The following is a 26656-nucleotide window of genomic DNA, read 5'->3' as shown; positions in this document are numbered from 1 at the left end:
CTGGGGAGGACAGACACCTCAGCACAGCTGAGCAAAGGGTAGCTTGGACACAAATTACAAGGATGCAGGGAGGGTTAAACCAAGTTAAGAACTTTCAGACTGACAGAAAGAAATAGTATGACAAGTCTGAATCTGAAAAAATTCAGTTAAAGAGAATCCTGAAGTGATGTTTGGTAAAGTGATGAGGACTAGGATATATGTTTTGCAATTCTTCACCTTTGTCACAAGTCCTTTTATCATCAATTCTGAGGTCAACAGGAGAAAGTGAGAACAGATGCAAAGGGAGATATATTTAGATTTGCAAGAGATTGCTATTTTCCACCCTTTTGTGTTTTGCATCCCTCAGACTTCTCAAAAGTCCCACAAAGCACCAGACATCCAGATGGAAATATGACATTCTCTTGTATTCATTGTTGATTCTACTGTCCATCTCCAAGCCCTTGGTCACATATTTGATCGCTTACTTTAAGAGCAATGAAATGGTTGGTGGGAGCACTGGGGGAACATGGCAGAAAAGGCTGTGAAGAGAAGAGTGTGTCTCGTAGCCTCATGGGGTCTGTGGGAAGAAGGGGGTGTCTTGTCTCCACCTGGGTGTGTGGGGACACAGACATTGCTGCCAAACTAATTTCCAGGTCATTAATTTAATTTTAACTCTTGCAGTCTAACTCGTTGGTTAGACTATTGCTGTCTACTCGGTCTTGGTGAGGCCACATCTGAGCACTGTGCCCAAATTGGGGCTCCTCCGTACAAGAAAGGCAAGGAGCTACTGGAGAGAGTCCAGCAGAGGCCACAGAGGTCATGAGGGGTCTGAAGCATCTCTTATGAGAGAATGTGACAGATAAACCTGTTTAGTCTGGAGAAGACAAGCCAGAGAGGGGATCTCATTAATGCACATTAAGATCTCAAAGACAGGTGCCAACAGGATCGTGCCAGACTCTTTTCAGTGGTGCCCAGCGACAGGACAAGGAGCAATAACCATAAACTACAACACAAGAAGTTTAACCTCAACAAAATTAAGAACTTTACACTGACGGTGGCAGCGCACTAAAAGCTGCCCAGGGAGGGAGGACGTGGATTCTCCCTCTTCGGAGACATTGCAAACCCACCTGGACGTGTTCCTGTGACAGCTGCCCGAGGTGCTGGGTCGGGATGGTCTCCAGAGGTCCCTGGCAGCCCCGCAGCTCAGCGGCAGCGGCCGCCTCGCCCCTCACGGGCAGCAGCCGCGGAGGCGGCGCCTCCACCGCCCCTCACGGCCCGGCCGCGCCACCGCCCCTGAGGCGGCCGCTGGGGCGGGGCGGCAGCGGCGGTGCCGCCGCCCTCGCTGCCCATGCCGGAGCCTCGCGGCGGTGCCGCCGTGTGTCCCTCCCTTCTCCGGCCCGCCTCCCTTCTCCAGCCGCCCGGGAGCCGCGGGCAGCGCTGGGGCGGCGGGGCATGGCGGGCGGACGCTGAGCGGAGCCGCGTCCCGGTGCGGAGCTCCCGCTCCCCGCAGCGGGGCTGGGGACGGAGCCGGCGGCCTGGGAAGGGGTCGAGCCCTGGTGCCGAGCATGGCGGAGACTCTGAGCTCCTGCTCCCCACGGGGCCACTGCCAGCCCAGCATGGGCGCCAATGCCTCGTCTGCCAGCGTGGACGCCAACGCCTCCTCCTCGGTGGTGGGCGGCAGCGCGTGGAGGGGCCGGGAGCCTTTCTCCATCTTCACCGTCCTCATCCTCACCCTGCTGGTGCTCTTGACCGTGGCCACCTTCCTCTGGAACCTGCTGGTGCTGGCGACCATCCTGCGAGTGAAGGCCTTCCACCGGGTGCCCCACAACCTGGTGGCCTCCACGGCGGTGTCGGACGTGCTGGTGGCGGCCCTGGTGATGCCGCTGAGCCTGGCCAAGGAGCTGTCGGCCGGGCGGCGGTGGCGGCTGGGCCGGGAGCTGTGCCTCGTGTGGGTGTGCTTCGACATGCTGTGCTGCACGGCCAGCATCTGGAACGTGGCGGCCATCGCCCTGGACCGCTACTGGTCCGTCACCCGCCAGCTGCGGTACACGCTGCTCGCCCGCCGCCGCGCCTCCAACGCGATGATCGCTCTCACCTGGCTGCTGGCCGCAGCCATCTCCCTCGGGCCGCTGCTGGGCTGGGGGGAGGCCTACAGCCCCGAGCAGCAGCGCTGCCAGCTCCGCCAGGAGCCGTCCTACACCATCGTCTCCACGGGCGGGGCGTTCTACCTGCCCCTCTGCGTGGTGCTCTTCGTCTACTGGAAGATCTACAAGGCGTCCAGGTGGCACATGGGGGCCCGCAGGAGGAACGCCGTGCTGCCCCTGCCCCAGGCTGCCCAGGTAAGGCTGGGCAAGGGGAGGGAGCCCCGCTGCTCCCCGGGCACTGCCAGCCTGATCCTGCTCAGCTCCGGCTCTCGCCCCTGCCACGGAGGGCTCGGCACGGCGAGAAGGATGCGAGGTGCCCCGGGGCTCCCGTGGCAGTGCGACTTTGTCACAGACTGGACGTGAGCAGTAATTAGCCAGTCAAAAAGTGCAGCTCCTGGAGAGGAGCTTTATTCTCATTTTTATCTCGTGTGTTATAAGAGTAAGGGACAGGTGCATTCACTGCCAGTCGGGAGAGACATTTGAAAATTGTGTCTTTGTCCTGAATTTGCCATTCCTTGGTTCGTTTGGTTTTTTTTTTTTTATTTTTTTGGGTTTTTTTCCATCTGTATTTTTCTCATGTTGGTGGGGTAAAAAAAAAAAAAAAGACATAAACAGATCCCCAGGTCCTGCACCGAGATAAATGTGCATTTATCTACCAGCACAGACTTTCTGAATACATTCTGACAAGCAAATTAGGTATTATTCGCGATATAAATGTATGTATATTGATGTGCTTGGGCTACTTTTCCTTGAATGCTGCTCAGTGCATAGTGTTGAAGCAATGAGCAATCGTTTCTGGTTTAAAATTACCCATTGGCTTCAAAACCATGTTCTCCTTATCCCAAAGATTGTTGTAATCCTGCAATGCCCTAGCCATTTGGGAGGTTTTGTTCATTTTGGGGACACACTTTGCTGACAGGAAAACTGTGTCCCTTCAGAAGGTTGGGGTTGGCTCCTTGTGCTCCCTAAGTCAGGCTCTCTGCATGATGCTGCTGCTGCCTGTGCTTGGCTGTGCTCTCTGTAAACTTTCCCTGCTTTCTGTCACATATTCTCACTCCTACCAGTCTTTATGCTTTTGTGATTGCATGTTGCATTTCCTAAGCCCAGTCCCTTCCCAGTAGCCAAAGATGAGCTGTGTGGATGTTAGAGAGCATTTCTGTTCCATTGGGGTTAATCCTGCAGAGCCTCATTCCCCTGCAAAATCCTATCTTTGATTTGGAGGCAAGGAAGCTCATTATTATGGTCACAAGTAAGAGTCTGTAGTTTGTGTCCCCAGATGCTTGCAAGAGATGCACTGGCATAATTGCATTATTGCACTGGCATAATTGCATAATTGCTCTGGCAATTATGTGTGATTAGACTTGCAGATTTGGATCATAATGTCCTGAAGCTACTTCTAATATATATTGATTTATGAAGGTTATCTTCTATGAAAAAGCAAAAACTTTGTTAGAACAGTAGAGACTGTCTCCTCTAGTGGCATTTTTTTTCCTACGATCTTCAGCCCCTTGTTTGTACCAAATTTCTTCCAAATTGTTTTAAGTATGATGAAAGCATTGCTTGGAGTTAATATATAATCTCTTCAAGCACAAAAGCCAGCTGATTATTTGTATTTTGCATGCTCTATCTTTTACATACACCCATACAGAACTAGTTTGTATTCTAAAATTCCGGGAAGTGAAATGAGCTGAGGCATTGCTGCTCGAGCCAGTGGAGAGACACATCCCATGCCAGTTTTAACAAGACAGAGTCTGGCTGCAAATTGTCATAGTTGTGTCTGCAGAAGGCCCTGCCTGGGCCCAGCGTGGCTGCCAGGTGAGTGTTTTTTGTGATGCAGCATCTGGGGGCTGCTTTAGGCTGCACTGGCAAAAGGGCTCTGTCACAGTGAGCTACACACCCATTTTGGAGGGATTATTGCAATACCAGCAGATACTCAAGCCACTAGGTCTTCTTTCTCATTGTTTTGATTGGCATATTAACTGTGATTGACTTCTCCTAACAGGGATTCTTGAGTCTGCAATTGATGTCTAGTGGCAACTTCCTCTATTGTCCCAGCAGCTGTTTGCTGACTTCTGTGATTCAGATGCAAACTTTGCTCCTCACCGGAAAGAAGAGCTGATGCTGCACACATGTACATTGTGTGAGCGTGTGGATCAAGCATGCTGCCATTCAGGATGCATTTCCTGTTTTCTTTCTAAATTAAGATACTGAGATTTACTCACCGAGTGTTATCCTGATCCTTTTTAAGCCTGTGGTAGTAGGATCCATCACTTTCACAGGAATAGTAGCAGTTTCCCAGTGAATTCTGGAGGGGAATCTTCACACATATCACTACTGTTCTTTGGCAAGAACCTGTTGTTTTTTTAACATGCAAACACAAAGGTAACATTGCCAAGCTTCGCTTCCTTGCACGCAGGGGTGATCAGGCTGTCAGCATCAGCTCTGTCCTCTCTGATGGGGCAAATTCTGTTCTGCTTCTCATGGTTTGCCCATCAGCTCATTCTAATTTTCCTTTTCTTTCTCCCTTGATGTCCCTCCTCCCTCTACTTTCTTCCATCTCTGTTCTCAGAGAATGCTCACCTGTCATGCTCACCCTGGCAACATTTTCCTTCTGTCACTGTGACTCTGGATGTGAATTCCCCTCTGCATCTATGTCAGTCCTCACTCCAGGTGCCCTGCACTAGTTGATCTGAGGAATATTAGCAGGGTTTTTTTGGCACAAGGTTGGCAGTGCTTCCCAGTCAGGAGGTGAGCAATAATAGCAGTGATCCCTGCTGGGAGAGATGTCTGTGTTGCTCTCAGGAATGAGCTGTCAGGTAGTGCTGGACTGGAACTGCACAGCAGGGCTGCAGCTGGTGGCCTGAGGTACAACCAGCTGGTTAATTCTGGCAAGTCTAAGGTCAGAAAAGGTCTGAGTCATAGCACTCAGATGCCAGTAGGGATGTCTTGGAAAAACCAGTACACCAAGTTGGGCAGTGAGGGTAAAACCTTGATGTTTGTCAGCCAACAGAGTCAGGCACCAAAGTGCTTTGGAGGTTGCATATAAATATAATATAATGCATATAATGCATTATGTTATGCATATAATATAATGTATTATATTATGCATTATATAATGCATATAAATATAATGGTTTGGTTGTTTTCACAGAGAAAGGGCATTCCTTTCAAACTGGGAGTTAGCATACATGCATTATGTTCCTACACTCTAACAGAGCTGCAGAATAGAAAAGGTACAAAATAACTATTTTGAGTCATTCTTTTGTTAAAATTTTACTTGTGTTTTTGAAAAATACTTTTCAAAACCTTTGAAAAAATTCAGGTGAGGGAGATGGATGTGAAACATCTGAAATGCTTCTGGTTTAAATGAAAGCTTGGTTTTTGCTTTCATTTGAAATAAAATAATTGCCACATTGGGGTCCTAAATTAAGCTGGTGCTTTTATAATTTTTTGTTTGCCAACTATAAAACTACCTGAAAAGTGAATTCTGCAGGCAACACTGACATGGGTGACCCTCATTAAAAACCTAGTGACATATCATCACTGACAGAGAGCTATGTGCTCTGTCACACCTGGTTGACAGCAGGCAATAATTCTCTCTCTAAACAGTCCAATTGAAATAAATGAGACTGCTTGAAAACCAGCAGATACTTCTGGATAGTGGATCAATGAAATCAATGAAATCAGTGAAATCGCAGCATAGGGATAGCCCAGCAAAACCAAGGATGATGTGATCTGAATGATTGCATTACTTACATGTAGCAATTGCAAAATTAGGTTTAAATGTTCATGTGAGGAGTTAAAAATCAAGTTCTGTTGATGATTGGTGGAGGTTTTGTTGCTTTGTGGTTTTGTTGTTGGGGTTTTTTTTGTTTATTTCTCCCCTCTCAAAGTACTTATATAGTGTATAAAAGCATTAGGCATGATCCAAAGCTTAGAGTTTTGTGAGAGCCCTTCCCACTTTGGATAACATCAGGCCCCAGAGCTCCAGAGGTGCTGTGCAGCTCTGCACCTTGGCCCATTCAGCTTCTCCAACTCACTTAACCAAGTCAGGACAATGTGGGAGGAAAAAAAAGATTCTCCTTTTCTGAAGGGGTCACGGGCCTTTTGTTTCTTGACCCATCTCTTCTACTTGTACAGAGGTACAAATAAGAAATAAATTTCAGCTGTCTGGAAGAGGTGCAAAAATGTCCAGAAAAGAGTGAGGCAGGAAGCAAAGTGGAGTGGGTAGTGATTTTCTGGGAGAAATGCAGTTAGTCCTGCTTACAGCAGAAGAAATTCCTGGGAGAGAAAACAGGTGTTCTTCTCCCTGTCAAATGAACTGTTTGATATGTTGATGGAGAATCCAAGAGAGTGTAGACATTTCTCTATTTTGATCCTTTGCATTTAGCTTCTTGTGCTCTTGTTCAAAGAGCAAGAAGTGTGCCAGGGCTGCACTGAGGCTGTAATGACCTTTGCTGAACCACACTTTGACAGGCAAAGCTCTAAATTTGTGGTGCTAAGCCAGATTTGATGGATGTTTATCATTACTGTTGTTTTGTTATTGCAGGCCCTGCAGGTGCAGGACAGACACACACAGAGCACCTGCCACGAAGGAACAGTAATAACAATCATTAAAGCTGTAAGGAACATTGTAAATCAAGGGATTTTGTCAGAAGCTCCTTGGTGGCATATTTTCTATGACATTCTAGGAGCACAGGAATTGGGAACATACAGCTCTAGGAACGTGTATCCATTTGGGAGTAGTAATTTACTGGGGACAGACAAACAAGAGAAGAGGTAGTGAACTGTAATTGCTTATCAGTGTACAGAAGAATAAATTCTGGAACTAAAACCAAACTCCTTTGCGACTGTAGAAGGATTTGTACTTGAGCTCATTTCCTTCATTTACTTTTTATTAGTCTCATAGAGCAGCAATCATCTCTGCAGTTCTCTCAGCCCATTGTTCTGGAAATAGCTGGTTTCATCAGTTCAGAACCAAATTCTGGCCTCAGAGGAGCAGTCCTTTCATGCCAGCTATTTCCCCAGTGCTCCTGACTCGCAGCTCCTGGAGCAGTGCCTGGGCAGATGAAAGGAAATCGGTGCCCGAGGAGGCAGAGTGTGCTGCTAGACACTGAATGAGAGCAGCGTGCAGCACTGCAGAGATGGCTCCAGCATAACCCAAGGCATCTCCATGGACTGCTCTAATTTACAGTCTGTGATCACCTCTTCTGTCACAGCCTGCTTGCTAGTGCTCATCAGTAAGCCCAAAATGGGGCCAAAGGTTCTATACTTGTCCTTTGTTCTGTGTGGTATGGGGATAAATGTCAGCTGTTGTGACTTACATTGAAAATTGGAGTCATGAAAAAACTCTGGGAACTGCAGATTTGATACACTTAGAAGTGCATTTAGTTCTAGCAAGTCATTTACAAAACATACTATGATACAGTTTCACTTGCTGTTTTGTTTTCAGAGTCCTGACCTAACAACCAGGGAAGTTTTTACAAACTCCTCTTACTTCAGTAGGAGCTTGACCAGGCTGAAAATGCAGGCTTCATTGTGGAAAACACCTGAGGACTGAGGTATCTTCTAGCAAAGGAAATGAAATAACCTTTTCTCACAATATATAATTAGTGATAAAAGGGTCACTGCTAGTAAATTCTGCAGTCAGAAGTAGTGAGAAGGCTCTCATTTGATTTTGTGATTTGATGCAAGCTCTATCATCTGAGCAGGAATTGAAGGTTAAATAGAGTACCAAACTGTGCCTGATGCTCATGAGGAAGTCCTTTGTATGGCTGTTCCCAAGAGGCACTTACATAACTGTTCCTCAGGGCTAAGACATAATCGTTCATGTTCTTGTCACAGATTTGTCCTCGTGTCATACATTCATCCCTTTTTGCAGAGTGTGATTAAGGACGTGCAGAGCAGGTCCTTCTGCAGACAAATGGTGTGATCCTTGCTACATGAGGGGTGTCCCATTTTAATTGTCAGAACAGATGTGATTTTCATTTTCCTCCATTATTTGCCTGTGCCCATAATCTGCTGCTCTTACATTCCGCAGCCCCATCTCTTGTCTGGAGGTGCAGACAGGGATATCCATCCTGAAGAGTGATTGTTCAGCCACTGCCAGTGCTTCACTGTCTGAATTGCTGTGCTCATACTGAATAGAGGCCCTCCTTCTATTGCAAGGTAGCACATGAATGTGCAATATGTAGCTAATTTAACAATGGCCCATATTTGGAGTGCCTGTGAATTATCACTCAGGCAAATTTTGCAGCCTAAAACTGTTGCTTTTATTGCACTCTCTTCATAACTGTAGTGCCTAGAAGAACTTTAATATCACAGACACTTCACAATCTTCAGATTAAAATCTCTAGGGAGTGTCTTCATCTGGTCAGACTCAAAGCACACAAATAACTTTTGCCCAGAAGCTGTTTGTCTCCAATCACTGTGCTGTACTGACTGCAGAGCTGAATGTCTTGCCTGTAGTGAGAGGAGACAAGAAGCACTGCTGCAAGCCTGGAGTAGCTGAAATTTTTTCTTCTCTCATATAGCCTCTACTGAAGCCAGAGTTTGAACTGAAGGTCAGTTGAAATGGTATTTTTCTGGCAATGGTGTACTTTTTGAGAAAGTTCAGAATTACAGGACTTGGAAGGGACCTCTGGCGATCATCTAGTCCAAGCCCTGTTGAAGCAGCTCAGCTAGAGCGGGTCTAAAGGCCATGTAGCAGCATGAGTCTGGTGCAGGGATAGGCAGCAGACACAGGCCTTCGTTAACCTGCCTTAACAGCCTCATTTCCCCCTAGGTATGAAGGCATCCAGTACAATAAACTGAAAAAGAGTCCCACAACACGCATGGCACCAGGTACTCTTTATTTAGCTCTGTTTGTCAGTTACACTTGGCAGCTTTTCCAGTGTAATGAGTTTGGCACTCTGGGGCATTTTCTTTCTTTTAGCGTGGAAGGAATGAAGTTCAGGCCTTTTGTGGTAGGTGCACAGATGTTGTACTGTCATTTAAAAGTAATACTTCACTCAAACTGTCTTGGTAAGAAACTGTGTTTGCTTTTGTTTGAGGTGAAGGAAGCTTCACAGGAACCACAGATGGTGTTTACAGCTCGTCGTGCAGCTATCACTTTCCAGACAGATGGAGAAACATGGAGAGAACAGAAAGAGAAAAAGGCAGCTCTGATGGTTGGCATCTTAATTGGAGTTTTTGTACTGTGCTGGATCCCTTTCTTCATCACAGAATTAATAAGTCCCCTCTGTTCCTGCAACATCCCGTCCATCTGGAAAAGCATCTTTCTTTGGCTTGGCTACTCAAATTCTTTCTTTAATCCTCTCATTTATACAGCATTTAACAAAAATTACAACAATGCCTTCAAGAACCTTTTTGTAAAACAAAGATAAAAGGGGACACAGAGGAGAAAATTATTATTGCATAATAGGAAACATGCCTGTGCTATGTACAGTTTTCATGCACAAGAGCTACTTGAGGGGATTTAGGAGCAGTGAAAAAGAAGATGGAAGATGTCTGGATATAAACCTACTGGAGAGTTTACAGTTCTCCTTTAGAAATACAGACGTGCTACGCCGGTGTTTGGCAAAGAAGGTGGAAGCAGGGAATGGCTCCCGGCTGCTGCTCGGTCACCGCGGGCTCGGGCTGCCGGCGGTGTCACAGCCAGCACGGCCCTGCTGGGCTCTCCTCATTAGCAAAGGCACCGCTGGGAGCTGCTAATTGAGCAATTCTGACCTGTATGTACGGGCAGGATTTATTTGGAAGGGAATAAACATGCTGCAGTCCATCAGTCCTTGAGCTGATGTGAAATTAAAGTGGATGACCAAGCAGCTCAGAAACACACCCTGCCAGGACTGAGGGGCTGTGTGCTCTGCAGGCAGCAGGGCTTGATGGGCAGGCTTGGTCAGACAGACGGGGGTCAACTGTGTCCCCTGGGGTTAAGTGAACCTTAAGAGGCAAGTATAGAATTATTCAGAGCCCCTGAGAATGTGTTCTCAGTGCTTGCACAGGAGGATCTAGTGTTGTCTTCTCTCCCTTTTTATGAAACCCAGGTGAGCTCAAGATAGACACCAACACCTCCAAGTGAAGGGGGACTGTGTGCATGGTTATTTCGTGCTACCATAAAACTGAGCAGGCATCTGTGTTACAAACACTAAACAGGATGTTCAGTCACACCGGGTGTGCTGGCTGCAGCGTGTGGCTGCTTGGCAGTGGTTGGTGAGTGCCTGCACCGGGTCTGGGGCCCTTGCACCATAAATGTGCTCATCACCCAGCCTGGGTGAAGCCCACAATTTGTCAGCTGTCGTCAACTTCCTTCTATTGTAACAAAGCTGTTGATGCCATCAGGTCTAAGTACTCCCCAAAACCCAAAGAATTCAAACCAAGCCTTAAATAATTTTCCCAAGATCTTACAAACATCCCTGACCCAACAATATATACATAAATAATCTATTTTCTTTCCTTGCATACCGCCAAGTCCATCTTGTTCCATATTTGTTTCTCTGGTGGGTTTTACTTCCTCCTCTGCTCTGAGTGGGAGAGCTGACAGCTGAGTATTTCTGGCATGGCAGCTTTTTACTGACACAGTCCCAGGAAGCTAAAAGGAGCTGCATCTCAGGAGCACAGTGTATGGTGAGGTCAGGCAGTGCTGTACCTCTCACCTGCACTGCTGTGACAGTCCAGTGTGACTTGCTGTGCCCACAGCCACCTGTGTGTCTTGCATTCCTGCAGAGGATGCTTCCCTCAATTTCAGTGGGAATTCAGAAGTTTTAATAACCTAGAATTTCAAAGAGTTGTTAGACAGTGACTCAGACTTAAATGCTGATTTAAATAACTTTCCCTTGTGACTCTCAACTTGCCTGCATATAGAATAGCTACCACTCAAACCAGGCTTTGGAGGCTTAATTAAACCAGAAGGAAGGCATGTATGTAGGAGACTGAATGTACCTAAAATCTGCAGCCTCATTCAGAACCACTGACAAATTTTTCAAGTCAATTGATTTTTTTCATGTAAGAGAGTCACTGCTATAAAACCTTTAAAATCCAAACAGATTACATGGAAGAAGGAAATGCAGAGGTCATCTTGAGCTGGTGTTCAAAAGCATACAAATCTTCTGCATGTGGCACCGTGAAGTTTCTAATAATTGTATTTTGGACAAATTTTAGTGCCTGTACTCCCTCAGCCTTTTAAGCCAAGCCATTACTCTCACACAAATCTAGGGCCAATGCTGGTGCCCTGGCCCATCCCAGTCTGGCTGCAGGAGCTACAGTGATCTCCAGCTGCACATTCCAACTGACTGGAGCAGCACCCAGCACCTTCTGCCATGGCTTGGCCTCTGGAACCTGGGAGAACACCACAGAGCTGCAAGGCCCCTGTGCAGTTCCTGCAGCTGCACATGTGCAGGGCAGCGCTGCAGACACTGATATGCAGCAGAGTGCCTTCTGCAAGTGGGAGAGCAGCAGCAGGGCACTGACACAGCTCTCCTCCTCCTCAAGGATGAATTTAGCTCCCTTAGGAGGTGAAGCTGGGCCTCTGGAATTTTGCTGTGAGGAGTTCTGAAGAGAAGCAGCCAGAGCTCTGCCCACCCAAGGATCTGTGCCAGCAGCGAGCGTTAACAGTGACGGGCTCGCACAGCGACCTCCATGTGAGCCCAGAGACAACGAGAGGCAAGCAGAGCTTTCATTTCATTGCAGTGGCTTTAGAAACCTCTCAACAAAATCAGCTTCCCACACTAGCTCTAAGTGCAGACTAGATTTAGAAGAGTGGCAGCACACATTCTGGTTTTCACCAGCTTACTGCAAAGAAAATATGTTATCAGTGGTTGTTGCCTAACCTGCTGGATACTCCTATATGAACTAAGATTACTGACACAGTATCTTGACTATCCAAACAGGAAAAAAAGTATATTCTAAAGGGACATCATTTGGCACAGCTTAGATGTTATGTATTTATTTCCCCAACAAAAGCTGCCAATTTGGAGTACACCAATCATCTCTGCTTGTAAGCAGTGGACTACTAGTTTTAATCTTTATTTCCTGACACTGAATTTGCTCCTAAAAAAGTTTACTGAAGTCTATTGCTCAGCAGGGCATTGTGCATCCTGCAGCAGCTGTGCTGTGGGAGCCCAGAATGTGCAGAAGTGAAAGGGCTTTGGAAGATGAGTGTGAGCAGACAATGCTAATAACCCTAATAAAAAATTAGGTTTTGCTGCAAGTCCCATAAATGTTACTTTATAAGCCTTATAAGGTAACACCAAATGAGTTCAGGGCAAGACCTTTCTCTTTCAACAAGGAAATCCAACAGAAATTCTGAGAAAGTCTCAGAGACTTGCAACCACCCAAGATGCAGAATTAAGACAGATTTTCCTTGCTGTTGGTTTCTCCACGGGTATGAGGCAAAATGGCACCCAACACACAGAGCCTGTGCCAGAAAGCAAGAACAGCTGATGGAACTGTTTTCACACCCTCACCAGACTCCATCTCCTTTTCACATGGGCCTCAAACCAAAGGTAGTGGCCATCTGCCCTGGGCTCCATCTACAGCAGTCAGTTATAATCTGGACTCTGATTTACCCTTTGTGAGCAACAACTGCATTCTACAAACCTCAGATTTATATCTTAGTCAAAATCACAAGCTCCTAGGTCAGAGCAACGGATCTCACCTTTTTATATTCCTTGTGGAAGTTTCCAGGTTACTGTGCTTGTAGCAGATAAGCCTAAATTTTAACATTATGCTGAACAAATAATGACATCATTATTCTTATATGCAAGTCCATTATTTATCCTACCTAGGAAATTTTGTTTGATGCTAGAAAGCAATTGTGATTAAAAGAATAACCTGAATGGGCATTTCAGTTTGGGATTTATTTTAGAGTTGCATGGTACACAAACACAGCACAGCTTGAATTCCCAAGCAGGTCTCCTTGGTGCCAAAGCTGTTATTCAATTTACAAACAAACCAGAAAGTGCCTCACAGTTTTTATAGAGGGCAAAGTTTGTAGACAGAAATAATGCCTCCTAACATCAAAGATGACTACAGAAAGTCTGCAAGCAGCATTCAGTCCAGGTTTCCTTCTTTGAAGGAATGTTGCATCTAAGTTTTTCCTTCTTTGAGGGGACTTGGAATCTGATTTTGCCTTCATTATTTTGCTAGCCCTGGGCAGACTGACTTTTTGAACAGAAGCAAGAGGAGCATCCCAGATCTATTCCCTCACTAACCCGTGTGGGGGAGCAAGGTTCCAGCTGGCTCAGTGGGAAGGTTTTCTTTCTGTTTGTGCTGAAGGAACAGGACATCACAAACACAGTGACTCATTTGACTATGGACACAATTCACCTTTTAATGCACTTGTAACACAGGGGCCTGGGAAAGCTTCTGAGACAAGTTCCACCTTAAAAAAACACAATATCAGAATGTCACTGTATTCCAAACATTCTTTATTTTATATCTGCTGCCACAGACAGTAATCGAACAGCGCTGTCATCAGTGTCAGTGGGAAAAAGGAACACGGGTCCTCTTCTCCTGAAGATGTCATGTACATTAGAAGTCAGTCCAAAATCCTGGTGTTAAGTACAAAAAGCAACTGTTTGAATTATAAAATACTGTATATACAGATATAAAAATGTCTCAGAAAGTGTCCCACAAAGTTTCTGAACTTTCAAGAGCAAATCTTCAGCAGGGTAAGTAGGTTGTTGTCTTCAAAGGTGAGCATCAGTTCATTAGAGCAGAATGTCTCAATCTTTATCTTCCTATATTACAGGTCACAGACTCTGATTTTCATCCCAGCCAGGGATAACGTGGTGATCCTAGTATTGTTTTTTTCCTGCAGCTATTAATTTAACAAGCATACTTCTCTATATATAAAAATGAAATTTCAAAGAAATTTATACAACAGCTAGACTTTATAAAAATAGAGATCTATAATTTTACACCAGGAATTATCCAAGGTAAGTTTTCATTTTCTTAGCCATTAGAAATTAATTGTTATCCTTTGTAAGCCTATATATGGTTAGAGTATAAACTAAAATAATGTGACGTTATTAGCTGGAAAAGCGAGTTTGAAGAATCTTGTTCTGTGTGTTATTTTTGCGCCAAAATTAACAAACTACTGCATTCTGCAGTGCTCATCCTGTGGGGTGGTGGACATACTACACAGTACATGTAAATTTATTCCAGAATTTTCACCTAATTCAGTGTTAAAACCCAAATAAAAAACATTCCCACTGTCCTTATGGTAGGAAAAAAAAACCAAAAAAAAACCAAACCCAAATAAATAAAATTAGACAGTATTTCTATTTTGCTGTACTGTGTTAGTTCTTTACTGTGTAGTGGAGACAATGAATAATACAGCCATGTGATGAGGGAATGTAAACTGAACACATACTGGAAAAAACAGACTTTTACAGCTGTGTGTATATATATTTTTTATATATATCTATATATATACATCTATATTGCAGTTATAACGGTCACCTCACAAGAGAGATTCAATGGACTGAACAATCTTCTATAAATTTCCCCAGCTGGAGTTCTTCAGGAAGAACTGGCTTTCAGCTTGGACAGCAGCATTTCATTCTTACGGCATTCCTGTTAACAGAGAGCAAACAAGTAAGCAGGAATTGCTCTTCACTCTGCAACTTGTATCTCCACATCTACAGAACCAAACCCTTTCTTTCATTTTGAAACATCTCCAAAATCCAAAGCAGCCTGGAGTGAGTGATGAGTTGAAGATAATTCTGCTTCATCTATAATGTTATTCCAACGGCAATATTCTTTAAACTATGACATGCAATCCAGAAGGAACAATGCTTGATTACCCATCTGAAGTTTTTACATGTAGCTAAAGCAAATTCAGCTTTTTACTTATAAGTAGAATAAATCTGAAATGGAGATAACTTGTAGGTGATCTGGAACTTCTCAGGACAGTTTGTAAAAGAGTCAGTGCTCAGGGAACAACTCTTGGTCAGCAAACATAGGTACACACCTGTGTTCAGTACCACAACCATGACTTTTTTGCTTTTAAGGGTAGCAGAGTTGAGCAGAAATTCCCTCACATGGCAATGGAAGAAAAATAGGTAAAAAAAACCTAACAATAAATCTACCTAAATTCTGCAAGTAGGATGTAAAATTCTGCATGTTGGACAAGTAGCTGAACAGCCCCTGTCATTCTGCCAGAGTACGCTGTCTGAAACAGGAAGGAGCTGTCTCAGAACAAAGCAGGAATAATTACACAAAGCTGTTTTTCCTCGAACATATGAAACCAAATTACAATTTTGCCTGCAGCATTCCTTCTCATTCATTCATTCTCATGGAGACAGCAAGTAACAGAAGCCCATGATGATTAAAAGCTTGGGAAAGGCTAAATCAATGAAGTGTTATACAGTGCTTTCACAGTCATTAGGCAACAAGGCTGGTTCCTGAAGATTAATGACCAAGACCCTGCATTCCCTCCTTACTCACACACATTTCCACACCCATCTTTGCTGCAATAACTAACTGCTCACAGACCTTCGAGAGATGCCACTTAAAAACCTAAATACACCACTTGCTTGATAACCTCTCCTTGTAACATGGAGAGGTTCCAATCTAGCAGTGAAAGAACTCCCAGAATCAAATTCAGAGTCCAAGATTCATATGGAGAAAACAATCAAGGTACATCATGAACGTGGTGTGATAAGCATATCAGGAAATCATGTGCATATATTAATGCACAAGTCACATCAAAATGGGTCACTGAACACAACAGTTTAACATAGCAAAAGTGTTCTTACCTCTTTAAATTCTTTCACTGTTTTGAAGTAAAGCCTCTGTTTCTCTAGAAGCTCTAAGTATTCATCATTCAACTGGTCTCTTCTCATTTTGTTTTCTTGCTTCTTCTTTTCCATCTGTTGGTATGCAGGAAGGGTAAGAGATCATATGTATGGGATACACATGGACTTATTGCATAAGGAACAGCTCTCTATAACACACAAGGGGAGACAGATACTTCATAAATGATACCCCTGGCTCGTGCTTGAAATGCAATGAACATTTAGATCAGCTCTTAAAAATTAAAGCCTAATGCTGAAGTCTCAGTACCAGTGGCACTACAGGTGCAACTGAGACAAGGGCACATGATGGTTGGGACTCTGAGGTGCTGCTGACCCTCTTCAGCAGCAGGAAGCAGCTTCAGTCAGCTCCCACAGTGTGAGTAACTGTGCCTGAGCACCCACACAGTTGCACCCACACAGTCCAAATGGAAGAGTTCTCACTGATTTCCGTGGCATTTGGCTGTCTCAGGCATTTAAATCACTACACTGCCAGTAATGAAGTAGAGGGGTATAAGATTCTGTCAGGACAGAGGTGTTATAACATCTCTGTCATACTCTAATTCATTGATATTTAGTGGTGAGAAGTTTCTGACGAATGTGAAAAGAAATAATACTTTTTAGTTGCTTGCCTAATTTGCACCTCATGTAATGGGTAATAATTGTGCATAGAAAGATCCAAGAGGCTTTGCTGAGATAATTCCCAGGTTCTAGCAAAGAAAGTGAGAGGAGTCAGACCTTCATTCGATTCTGTTTGATGCCTTCTACAATCTGCTCCATCTGCCGCAAAAACTGCTCCCGAGATCCGGACGATGCCATGGCTCTGGAAAGAAGAAAATGGAACACCTGACAGGGATGTGGCACACTGTGTCTCAGCTGCTGCTGTCTTGCACATCTACCCATGTCCAAAGTTCTCATTGCTTAGTGTTCTGTGTAAAAAATCATCCTTCTGAGAGCACAGCTCTTCAGCTGGTGTGAGCTACCAAAGAGAGAGCTCGGAGCCCATCACAGGTGTGCTCCTATCAGCTCAAGTCTGTTCCTTGCTCTCATGTGCTGTACAGAAATCAATCGCTAAAAACTAAATAAAACCGTAATTTTTTAAGAAAAGTCTCTGTTGTGAATAGTAAGAAGGTGACTTGAGGTCTAGGAGAACAGCAAATGTTCATGTGAAATGTACAATTTCACACTGTAACAGGGAAAGCCTAGAAGTCATTTTAGACCCCAAAATCATTAGAGAAAAATAAGCACTGGCTGATTCACAGACTGATATTTGACTATGAACTTCTAAGGCAACCACAATTTTACACAGACTCCACAATATATCAAAATCTCCAAATACAGAGGTAGTTTATAATAAACATGTCTGAAATATGTCCCAGTCTAATGTTTTGTACATAATGTAATAACCACAACCTCACAAAAAGGAGGAAATTATTTAAATTAACTCCAGGAAAATTATTACTGAATTTTCACATCTAAATAGTCAGATATTAAAAACATATGTTGGCCATAAAAGTTAGGTAATTCCAAGTCCGTGATTCCCCGAACTGGCTTAAACAGAGTTAATAAACTATTCTGTAAATCAGTTTATGACTATAAAATCTTCTAACAAATTTTTTAGTCGCTATAACTGGTGCACACTCCCATTTGTCCAACCAACTGTACCACTCTTTGCAACTATTACAAGATAAAGAACCATAACTTACTGGTGGAAGTTGTCATGGATAGAATTCAGTAAGTTAACCTGTGAGTTGGAAAGAAAAAAATGAAGAAAATACGCATTTGTCTCTTCTGGTATGAATTTTCACAGACAATAAGATAAATTTAATTTAAAAAATGTTACTATATAGATAATACCCTCAAAAGCAGATAGATGTACAAAAATCACCGTGAGTTATCTTTCAGAAGGTAAACCACAAATTGTTTTGATTTAGTAAAATCTATCCCACTGGTTGAATGACAGAAGCAGAAGTGCTGGACCACAACTGATGTTTTTAATTTTACTGGCACTCAGTTATACCACTGAGAGTTTTCCAGCATGATGCCTTCCCAAACTGAAGCAGTAAGTTAAAGTGGCCTGTACATGTGTTCAGCATGTGTTGGAATTTGACATAAAAGCAGATGCTGGTCCATTGTTCACCGCTGACTGTTAACATGTGCACAAGCACATCACAAATAAACAGGGAAAAACCACTTTTGCCTTTGAGATGGGAACCACTGAACAGATTCTATTTCCACACAAGGGCTCTGGAGACTCCAAGCAGTGCAGGAGCAGCAGGTGAATTCCTGCACTGCTTTATTGTGCAGATGAGGTTTACAGATCCCCTACCAGCCATGCATCATTACTCACTTTGCTTATGTGTATCTTACTGGGTGCTAAAAGGTAAACTCATAAAAAGTACAGATTGTCATTTCAGAGGTGTGGCTTCTCTTACAAGACAGTAACATTGCACTGAATGAAGATAAAAATGCACAATATAACAGCATCCCAGGAATATTTTGCTGCTTGTATCAATTCCCCCAACTAATACCTCAAAAAAAAACCAAACAAAAAATAAAACAAAACCCCTAACAAATAAATCTGTATTAAATGCTAATGTAGGGGAGAAGTTAAAATAATGTTAAGTAATATAGCTTGTACCTCACGCATTTTTTAAAATATGGTACATGAATTTTCTGAAAGAGAAAAAGGAAAACTACCTAACATGGATTGGAATTAGCTACTTAAGGGAAGGAAATGGTTGCTCCTGATCTCCAAAACAGGATGTGAAAGGGCACTGATAAAATGTCTTTACATAGTCAGAAATTTGACCACTGCTTGTCTCACAAACTAGAAATGTATCTAAATAATGCAAAACTCACTAATCTGTTCTTATTTTATTAGAATAAACAGAAAAACATAAGGTATCAAAATATTTTGTATTTTAAAAGTAAACTTGTAATTTTTATTTCCTCTTGTTTCCTCCTATACCTCCATCTTTACTGAAATCAGACTCTTGTGATTGCAAAAAAAGAAGACTGAAATCACTCAGTTATGCCCAAGAAAGAAGTGAACTCTACATAGATGGGAAAGAGAAGGGGGAAAAAAATATTCCTTCATGAAAACTATTCTTCTGACCAAGTAAAATCACCAGCAAATTAAGTATAGGGAGCTGAGACCCTGAGAACTAAATCTGCTGCTGCTGACAGCAGCTTAAATTTGCTCTCCAAAGTTACTGACTGTGGTCTGGGTTGATAATAAAAGGTATTGACTAAAAAGAGAGAAAAGGGTAATTTGGTGCTATGATTACAGCTATTTGCTGATCAAATGTTACTCAAGTTTTGGGAGCACAAAATAAACATGCTATACTAAGAGCAATTCTTTTACAACACAGACCATTGCCCTTCCAAGATTACAAATATTCTTAAGAATCAGTTGTTCCATTTTTGTTTACAGACCAGTAAGTCTGCTCTCACAGACTGAATATGGTGAAAACCAAGCAAAAACTTTTCATTTGCTTCTCCACAGACTGAATACTTAAAAAATAGTAGTAACATTTTCTTACCTCCTTTTCCAAATATACTTTCTTATCATCCAGTGTATTATAAAGAGTAAAAAACTGCTTCGTTTCTTTGTGAGTTGCTGAGACTGCAAACAAGAAAAAAAAGGGGGTAGAATAATAAAAGAATATGAAGTAAAATGGAATCTGTAAAAATACTCCGTAGGCTTTATATAACATATTTTCCACTATCAATAATGGAACACACTTGCTAACATACATGCAGAGGGAACATCCTTCCAGAGTTTCTCTCAGCAGGGTTTCCAGCTATCATCTCTTGTAAGAACAACACAGCTCAGTGTCTAAATTAAGCCCCAGCTGCTGACAGCTCTTTCTGCCAACCCATGTTGGCACCATCAGCTGCCTGTCTGTGCTTCCTTCCCAAGCTTTACCCTGACACCCCCAGGCAGCTGTGCTGCTCACAGTGATCTTGCCTGTGGTGTTGGAGGGGTACAGGCTCAGCAGGGACGGGGAAGAGCAGATAATTTTGGTACTACTGTGTGGAAAAAAAAAGTGCATCAGACTATAAATGTCAAGGTACATATGTGCAAGATCCCCAACAAAGCTTTTCCTGTTTTAGTCTTTTTATCTTCTTATAATCATACTTTCTGGTTTAGGTGGTTACAGCAGATGTTGGTCAGAGCTCAGCTGGGAAGGCAAGGCTCAGACATGCCTTCCCTTTGGGCCTACAAGATGATACTCAAATCTGCCGAGTCTTACTGTAGCCTTTAGTTCTTCCATGCCTAAGGAAATCCAATATATTTGTGACTCCCAAGGAAAGAGTTCAACAGGCAGCAAAAGTAATTCTGACTAGAAACCACAAGCTGGAAAAAAGGTATGGGTTAAAAATTATAAACCTTGGTGAAATCTTAACTCTTTAGTCTGGGATTTGCAGAACTGCTGCCAAATGAAAGAGGCCTTTCCCAAACAATTTCCTTCATGCAACTCCTTCTGCTCTTCCAGCAGCTCTGGTCACATGTCTTTCATGAGTGGATTCCACAAAACAACTCAGAAAACCTTTCAAGATTTCACCTGTGTTGGAAAGTTGTGCCAACTTATGGAGCCGTATGGGCACACACCAGAACCCATGGAGGGTAAAACAAAGGGAGAAGAGGAAGAGGGAACCAATTGGTTCATTGATTCTCTTAAATATTTTCAATGGAAGAGGTTCAGTTAGGTCAAAACCAAAACACTGAACATTGTAACTGAAAAGGATTCTGGTACAAAAACCACAAAATCACTAAGGCTTGAAATTAGTGCTGAAGATTGTCCTCTCTAACCCCTTGAAGCAAAGTTCAAAAAAACCATGTTTTGGCAACTGAAGGTCACCTGAATCCAGCTAAATGAAAAGCCTCTAAGTACCTCTAAAAACACAACAATTCACAGAAAAACTGGCTAGAGATTTCCAGCTCATTTCTCTAGAAGCTTAGCCCGTGCAATGCAGGTTCCCAACCATGACTGAGCAGTGTGTTATCCTGAGATACAACTCACACTTTGTACTTTAGAAAACAAAGTCCCATAAAATTCAAAGCATCTTAAATCTGCACAAGTCACTTTGATGCTAGTCTCTCTGTACTTCAGATATAAAGGAAGCTCCATCTTTTGAGCAGGTAGCTCTGACCAGACATGACAGAGAATGTGCAGAGAATTTAAGGAAAAAAACAAAGCTCTTTATAGCTGGACTCGATTAAATAAACTGCATGGCACAGCAAAGAGCGGGGAAGAACTACTGGACTTGTACTCACATCTATTCCATGTATTTAGACAATACATGTGAAGAACATCACAGAACTGTGCCACTGGAGATGTCTCAGCAGGGCAGGGGATTTGGATCCCACTCAGATAATCACTTTGGAACTGCTCACCCTTCCAGAGCTTGCTTCACACATACATTTAATAAATACAGAATACCTCTGAATCATTAGCTAGGTTTTATTATGCTAACCACAAGTTAGTAAAATATACACCAGCAAGCATACCTGGTCTGTTATGAGCTTAGTGGAACAACATTGAAATTTTATTCCATTTGCACCTTTTCTAATTTTATAATTTCTGACCACAACAGCTAAAGACAATTTGTATTCTGCTCCAGCAAAGATATTGCAGGACTGTGTTAATAAAAGATGAAAGAAACCAATCCCCCCAAGAGACTGTTTTTACTTTGTAGTTCTCATAGTTTGGATCAGAACCAGTTATGTCATGTCAGTGGAAACAATAAAAGCAATCTAATGGTAAGACAGATTAATTAAACACGATTCAAACTTACAGCAATCTCATTTGTAAATGGTGAATTAAGGACTTTCAGAACATACTGGCCATTAACCTAAATGACAGAACCTGCTGCAGACAAAATTTAGTCCAGAGATCTTGTGCACTGAGTTTCACCCTCAGGAGTATTCTTAAAGCCCAGCTTATAAAACCTTGAAAACATTATGTGTAACATGAATGCCAAAAACCTTTAAAATACCACCAAATTAGTAGGTGCTGTTGTTACATGCCATATTCTTAAAATGCAACTGCCCTCCTTTCAGGGCCTTAGCCTTCAGCAGGATGGTCCTGCTTGATATACATACCCTGACTGTAAAGTTCAATAAATCTCTTCTGATACTGTGTGAGCTCAGCTCGGCTGGGTACTTCATCAATCTTGCGCTGTAAAATGGCTATTTCTCTGTTTCTTCGTGCCTGAATAGAAAGTTAGGAGGGGAGAAAACAAAGCCTCTTCTTGTTCTCTTCTTAAAAATGGATGAAGCCCCCCCAGCAATACTTTGTTATTAAATAATTGATTTTAAAAACAAAAAGCTTTGGCTGAGGATCAATTTTTTATTTTTTTTTTTGCAATTGATTTGTGACAGGAAGACTTGTTAAAATTAGAACAAAACAAAGTATTAGAAGTTACAAGGTAAGACAAGCATCAAGAATTTTGTACAAGTCAGGACACAAAGAATAACTCACCAGTAGCAGGCGGATCTTTTGAAGTTTTTCTTTCTCAGCTTGGTATTGCTGTTCTATAATCTTATTTGCCTCCTGGAAGATAAGAACCCAAAACAATTGTGTATTACAGTAGCATACGAGAGCTGCAGTGCAAAAATGGGCAGATTGGGTTTGTTTTCTGGTTTTGCCCATCTTTGGCTCTCACAATAACACCATCATTCCTTTTTTTGGGTTTTTGGATGGGCTTTTGTTTGGGTTTTTTAAAAATAATAATTCTTTATGTGTATTAAAAGCCTGACATTATTTTCTCTAAACAAGGGCATTTAGATGGTTTTTAACCTTTGATATTTTAGTTTTTAAGAGTTATCAGTAGCTTTTGCACTGCTTTACAACAGTCACACTTTAAATGAAGATACAAATTCAAAGATTGTCAGTACCCCTTGTCTGAGTGCTCATACTTTGATTGAGTGGTGGGGCAAAGAATAAACAAGGCACCTGAACAGAACATAAACCCTCTGACATGTGTTCTAAACTTCCTCCAGCATGGGCTACAAGGTAACTTTTTCTTGCTAAAAAATTTAAGATTTCGGTTTGCACTTTAATTTTTTTCATGCTGTGTTGAGGACAGCAGCATCATGGAAGTTGTAATCTGCCTTGTTCCAGAGGCATGAATGCATCAAATGTTTATCCACCGAAAATAAAGTAATTGAAGCTTTTCCTTTTCTGTTCATTCATTATTCATTGCCATCAGTCTGGATGCACTTGTGTTAAAGTCTAACTTCTGACAGCTGCTCACTGCATGCAGTGCACCGAACCACTGAAAGCTCATGCTTTCATCCTTCAGATAACCCCACTTCTAAGAAAAAAACAACCAAACCAGACATTCTTTCTGAGGAAGACATGTTTCTGTCAGAGATATGCTTTTAGCACAACACCCAGAGATTCTTCTCTGGTATTACAAAGAAAGAAGTAAAAGGCACAAAATCATCTACGAGCAGAGCCCCATGGAAAAGAACAGATAATGCTGTTGCTGTTTGCAGACTCCTGTATTTCTAGGATTATTAGCCTGAACTGTGTTAAAGCCACAGTTTTTAAATATTCCAGCTTTTTAAATATTCCAGCAGATACTTTCAGGCTTACAAGAATGTCCCAGAAGTCAGAAAGACTTAAACAAACATTCCAAAATGCAATTTGAAAATAAGAAATTAGACTTTTGCTATTACCTGTTCCTCCCCATTTTCCGCTGCTTCGGCTTTCAAATTCTCAATATTTTGTTGTAGTCTCTCCATTTCTTCCTTTAAAAGAAACAAAAGTTGATTTTTTTTTTTAAACTAAGACCTCTTCTCTTAAGAGAGGAGGGAAGGATCTTGACAACACAACTAAGAAAATTTCAGAGCTGACCACACATATAATATTTAAATTTGGAAGATTAAATAGCATTCCCTGCTTAAGGGCAAGACAACCATTAATATTCATTACATTAAACTGTCTGCTTTTAACAAACATGGGAACAGATTAATTTCTCATTTGCAAATATACCATAACCAGCTAAGACAGCTAATGAGCGACATGGAAAATGAAACAGAAGAAGCAAAGCAACATTACAACAGTGTGACATGGGACAGTGATGTACGGCATTTGGAGAAATGAATGAACCAAAAGTTCCTTGCAATGAAGTGTCCAGTACAATCCTTGAGAGCTTTCCCAAAGAGTATGTATGGGAAAACAATGTTCTACACTCAGTCTAGGCCTTAGAACACTATTTACTTCTTTTCATTCTATTAAATTCCACCCACTATTGTCTGAACAGAAGGAGATGAAAACACTTCTCTCTGATCCAATCTCTGGGCAATCCATAAACACAGCAGTAGCAGAACACCAAACACAGCACTTAAGCAGAAAAACTCAAACATGCCCCGAAAACTGCAGTAGCTCCATCCTGTTCTTGTCTCTTTTGGTGGCTTGCTCCAAAGGTGGGGCCTTGCTGACCCCTCCTCTCTGGCCCCCTCAGGTCACTGCTGGCTGCATGAGCCAGGCAGAGATGATCATGTCAGGCTGTGCCAGCACAGCTGGGTGTCCAGCACAGCCCAGCCCCACACGCTGATTTTGGCAGAATGGGAATGGGAGGGAGGGGAGCCACAAGAGCCAGGTTAAGGCAGGTGTGGTGTCTAGGACTGTTAAGAGTCCAGGACATCCTTCTGGCTGCCCTGGCTGTCTCGAGACCCTGGCAGGGGTCACGGAGACCTTGGCAAGAAGTCAAAAACAGCTGTGCCTTTGGTTTTAGCCCATGGAAAAAATTACCAACTTTGTGTGAAGAATTACAAGCCACAAGGGTTTGAGTAGTGTGATATTTGAATTAACATAGGATGGAAAAGTAGAAACTTGGGGCTTTTTAGAATATAATTCAGGGAGTCAAGATGAAAGAATTTGGGCATGTCCTAGCCTTCTTTCCTTTCTCCTTGTCCTCCATGTCTTGGTGTGATGGTGACACTTTTCTGTTGGTTCAAGGTAGAGATTCACAGTCTAACATAGGTCACAGGTATTGGTAAAGAAATTATAAACATATGATATGTAGTTTTGAGTATATTATGTGGGAGCTGCCCAGGGCTCAGGTCAGAGAATGCTATGGCCTCCTTGCTAGGCAGAGCTCAGCAGGTCAGAGAAAGAATGTTTAGATAAGAGGAAATAAACAACCTTGAAAACGCAATCGGACGCATTTCAGGCTCCTTTGGCGGGCTGGGAAAGAACTTTCACACTGTTGGGGTCTTACCAACTGACCCTGACATAGGACCTGCCCTCTATTAAGGAAGGCCACACCAGCTCAGATCCCTCCTCACTCCTCCCCGCTCAGGGGTGCCAATAGTCACTATAAACCTGGAGTCAGCAGTACCTGGGGGTGTGGGACAGATGACAGACAGGCACACACAGCACAACAACACACCAGGAAATGCTTATTTACTAAGTTTTAAATGACTCCTTCTAGGAGACAGTGGAACTTACCCTACAATGTGCTTTGAACTCTTGCTCCTGGCTTTTTAGGTTTTCATTCATGGCCACCAGTGCTCGCAGACTCTGTAATGTGCTAAATTTGAAGATCCAGTAAACTATGTTAGCTTTTTAGGTTCTAATTTAAACAGATCAAGAATTAACATATATTAAAACAAGCTTAGGTCTAAATAAATTTACAATAAAAGCTGGGTAAATTAAAACCCCAAATATCAGCACTGATATACCAAGGTTAAAATAAAGATGGAGGGTTACACTGAATATTCTCATGGCTTTGTTATGTTTTAACCTCATTACTGTGAAAGTTTTGAGAGACTTCTGTTTAATTTATGTGAGACGAAGGTTTCAAATACGAACAAAATAAATCAAGAAGGCCTCATCTGCTTGTCAGATGTGTCTAGGGTTCCTCTGCTTTAAAAACCAACAATTATTTTGAACTATAGACTGACACTTTTCATTCTGACTGAATCCTATTGCAATATTTCTGTCTCTGGAAAGCAAGCTGGAGAATAATTTAGTTTTTAAATTTTAGTTAGTTGTTAAGGTTGACAAACCAAGAAACATTGAATGATTCATTTTAAAACCATTATTTTTCAGAATTTCAAATGTAACGAAGGAAGAAACTTACCTAGAATCTGCTTGGGATTCTATTGTTTCTAAGGCTGCCAATTCCTTGTCCAGCTTTTCACTGTAACTCTTAACCTAAGGGTTACAATTAATAATAAATTGATACTAAATTGATTAATAATGAATTGACTGTCCCACACCATGAGATCAGTGAGTTCAGCTTCACTGAATCTTCACTGTTTAATGTATCCCTTCATAAAGAGAATTTCTCAAAAAGTTTCAGATACAAACAGCACAGAAAAAAACAAAGATTACCTCTGTTAATGTCTTTTTTGCATCGGTACATTTTGCCTGCAGATCAGCACATTTAGCTTGCAACTGTTACAAAAGAGAAAAACAAGAGTTGGATTCTATATTCCCACTAATTACACCTATAATGGAGAACAGAGAATATTTGAGCTGTTCGTAATGGGTGTCTGTCAAACAGCAGGCCAAGCATAACAAACACTGTCTTTTCCTGTCAGCTACTCCTGCATCTGAGTGCAAGAATTCTGATGAATATTTAATTACTAATAGCAAACATTTACCACCTGATCCTTCAGGTGTATAAAGTCCCAGAATAAACAACAGCTTTCACAAAATAGAGGCCAACAGACTGGTGACTTATTGGATAGAATCTCTTCTAAACTGCTCA

General features: G+C 42.4%; 2 protein-coding genes across 3 annotated transcripts in view; one reads left to right on the top strand and one right to left on the bottom strand.

Annotated features, from left to right (window-relative positions):
• The first annotated feature begins 1399 nt into the window (after positions 1-1399).
• Positions 1400-17026, top strand: LOC100225224 (5-hydroxytryptamine receptor 5B). Of its 2 annotated transcripts, none has more exons than XM_002193545.6 (2): positions 1400-2318; positions 9176-17026. In XM_002193545.6, exons 1-2 carry the CDS (start codon positions 1545-1547, stop codon positions 9506-9508), a joined length of 1107 nt encoding a protein of 368 aa, XP_002193581.5. In that variant the 5' UTR covers positions 1400-1544; the 3' UTR covers positions 9509-17026. The 2 variants fall into 2 exon arrangements, with proteins under 2 accessions (XP_002193581.5, XP_072787789.1); XM_072931688.1 differs by lacking the exon at positions 9176-17026 and adding an exon at positions 6673-7039.
• The window catches only part of CCDC93 (CCC complex scaffolding subunit CCDC93), a 34305-nt gene continuing 21181 nt past the window's right edge, over positions 13533-26656 (bottom strand). Inside the window, exons 13-23 of the mRNA XM_030278043.4 lie at positions 26278-26340; positions 26024-26097; positions 25390-25471; positions 23613-23684; positions 22411-22482; positions 22032-22140; positions 19465-19547; positions 17626-17663; positions 16658-16742; positions 15884-15997; positions 13533-14699 (exon numbers count right to left, since the gene is read on the bottom strand). Of these exons, the coding sequence (XP_030133903.4) occupies positions 14646-14699; positions 15884-15997; positions 16658-16742; positions 17626-17663; positions 19465-19547; positions 22032-22140; positions 22411-22482; positions 23613-23684; positions 25390-25471; positions 26024-26097; positions 26278-26340 (846 nt within the window). The 3' untranslated portion in view covers positions 13533-14645. The remainder of the gene's footprint in view (positions 14700-15883; positions 15998-16657; positions 16743-17625; positions 17664-19464; positions 19548-22031; positions 22141-22410; positions 22483-23612; positions 23685-25389; positions 25472-26023; positions 26098-26277; positions 26341-26656) is intronic.

This window comes from Taeniopygia guttata, chromosome 7, assembly GCF_048771995.1.
Source record: "Taeniopygia guttata chromosome 7, bTaeGut7.mat, whole genome shotgun sequence".
In the NCBI taxonomy this organism is placed as follows: Eukaryota; Metazoa; Chordata; class Aves; order Passeriformes; family Estrildidae; genus Taeniopygia; species Taeniopygia guttata.
This window is presented reverse-complemented; position numbering and strand designations above follow the sequence as displayed.

Excerpts from the sequence above, each read along its gene's own strand:
- LOC100225224 (XM_002193545.6), top strand. The coding sequence starts at position 1,545 with ATGGCGGAGACTCTGAGCTCCTGCTCCCCACGGGGCCACTGCCAGCCC. Across the intron at positions 2,319-9,175 it reads CCCTGCCCCAGGCTGCCCAG|GTGAAGGAAGCTTCACAGGA; the intron begins GTAAGGCTGGGC and ends CTTTTGTTTGAG.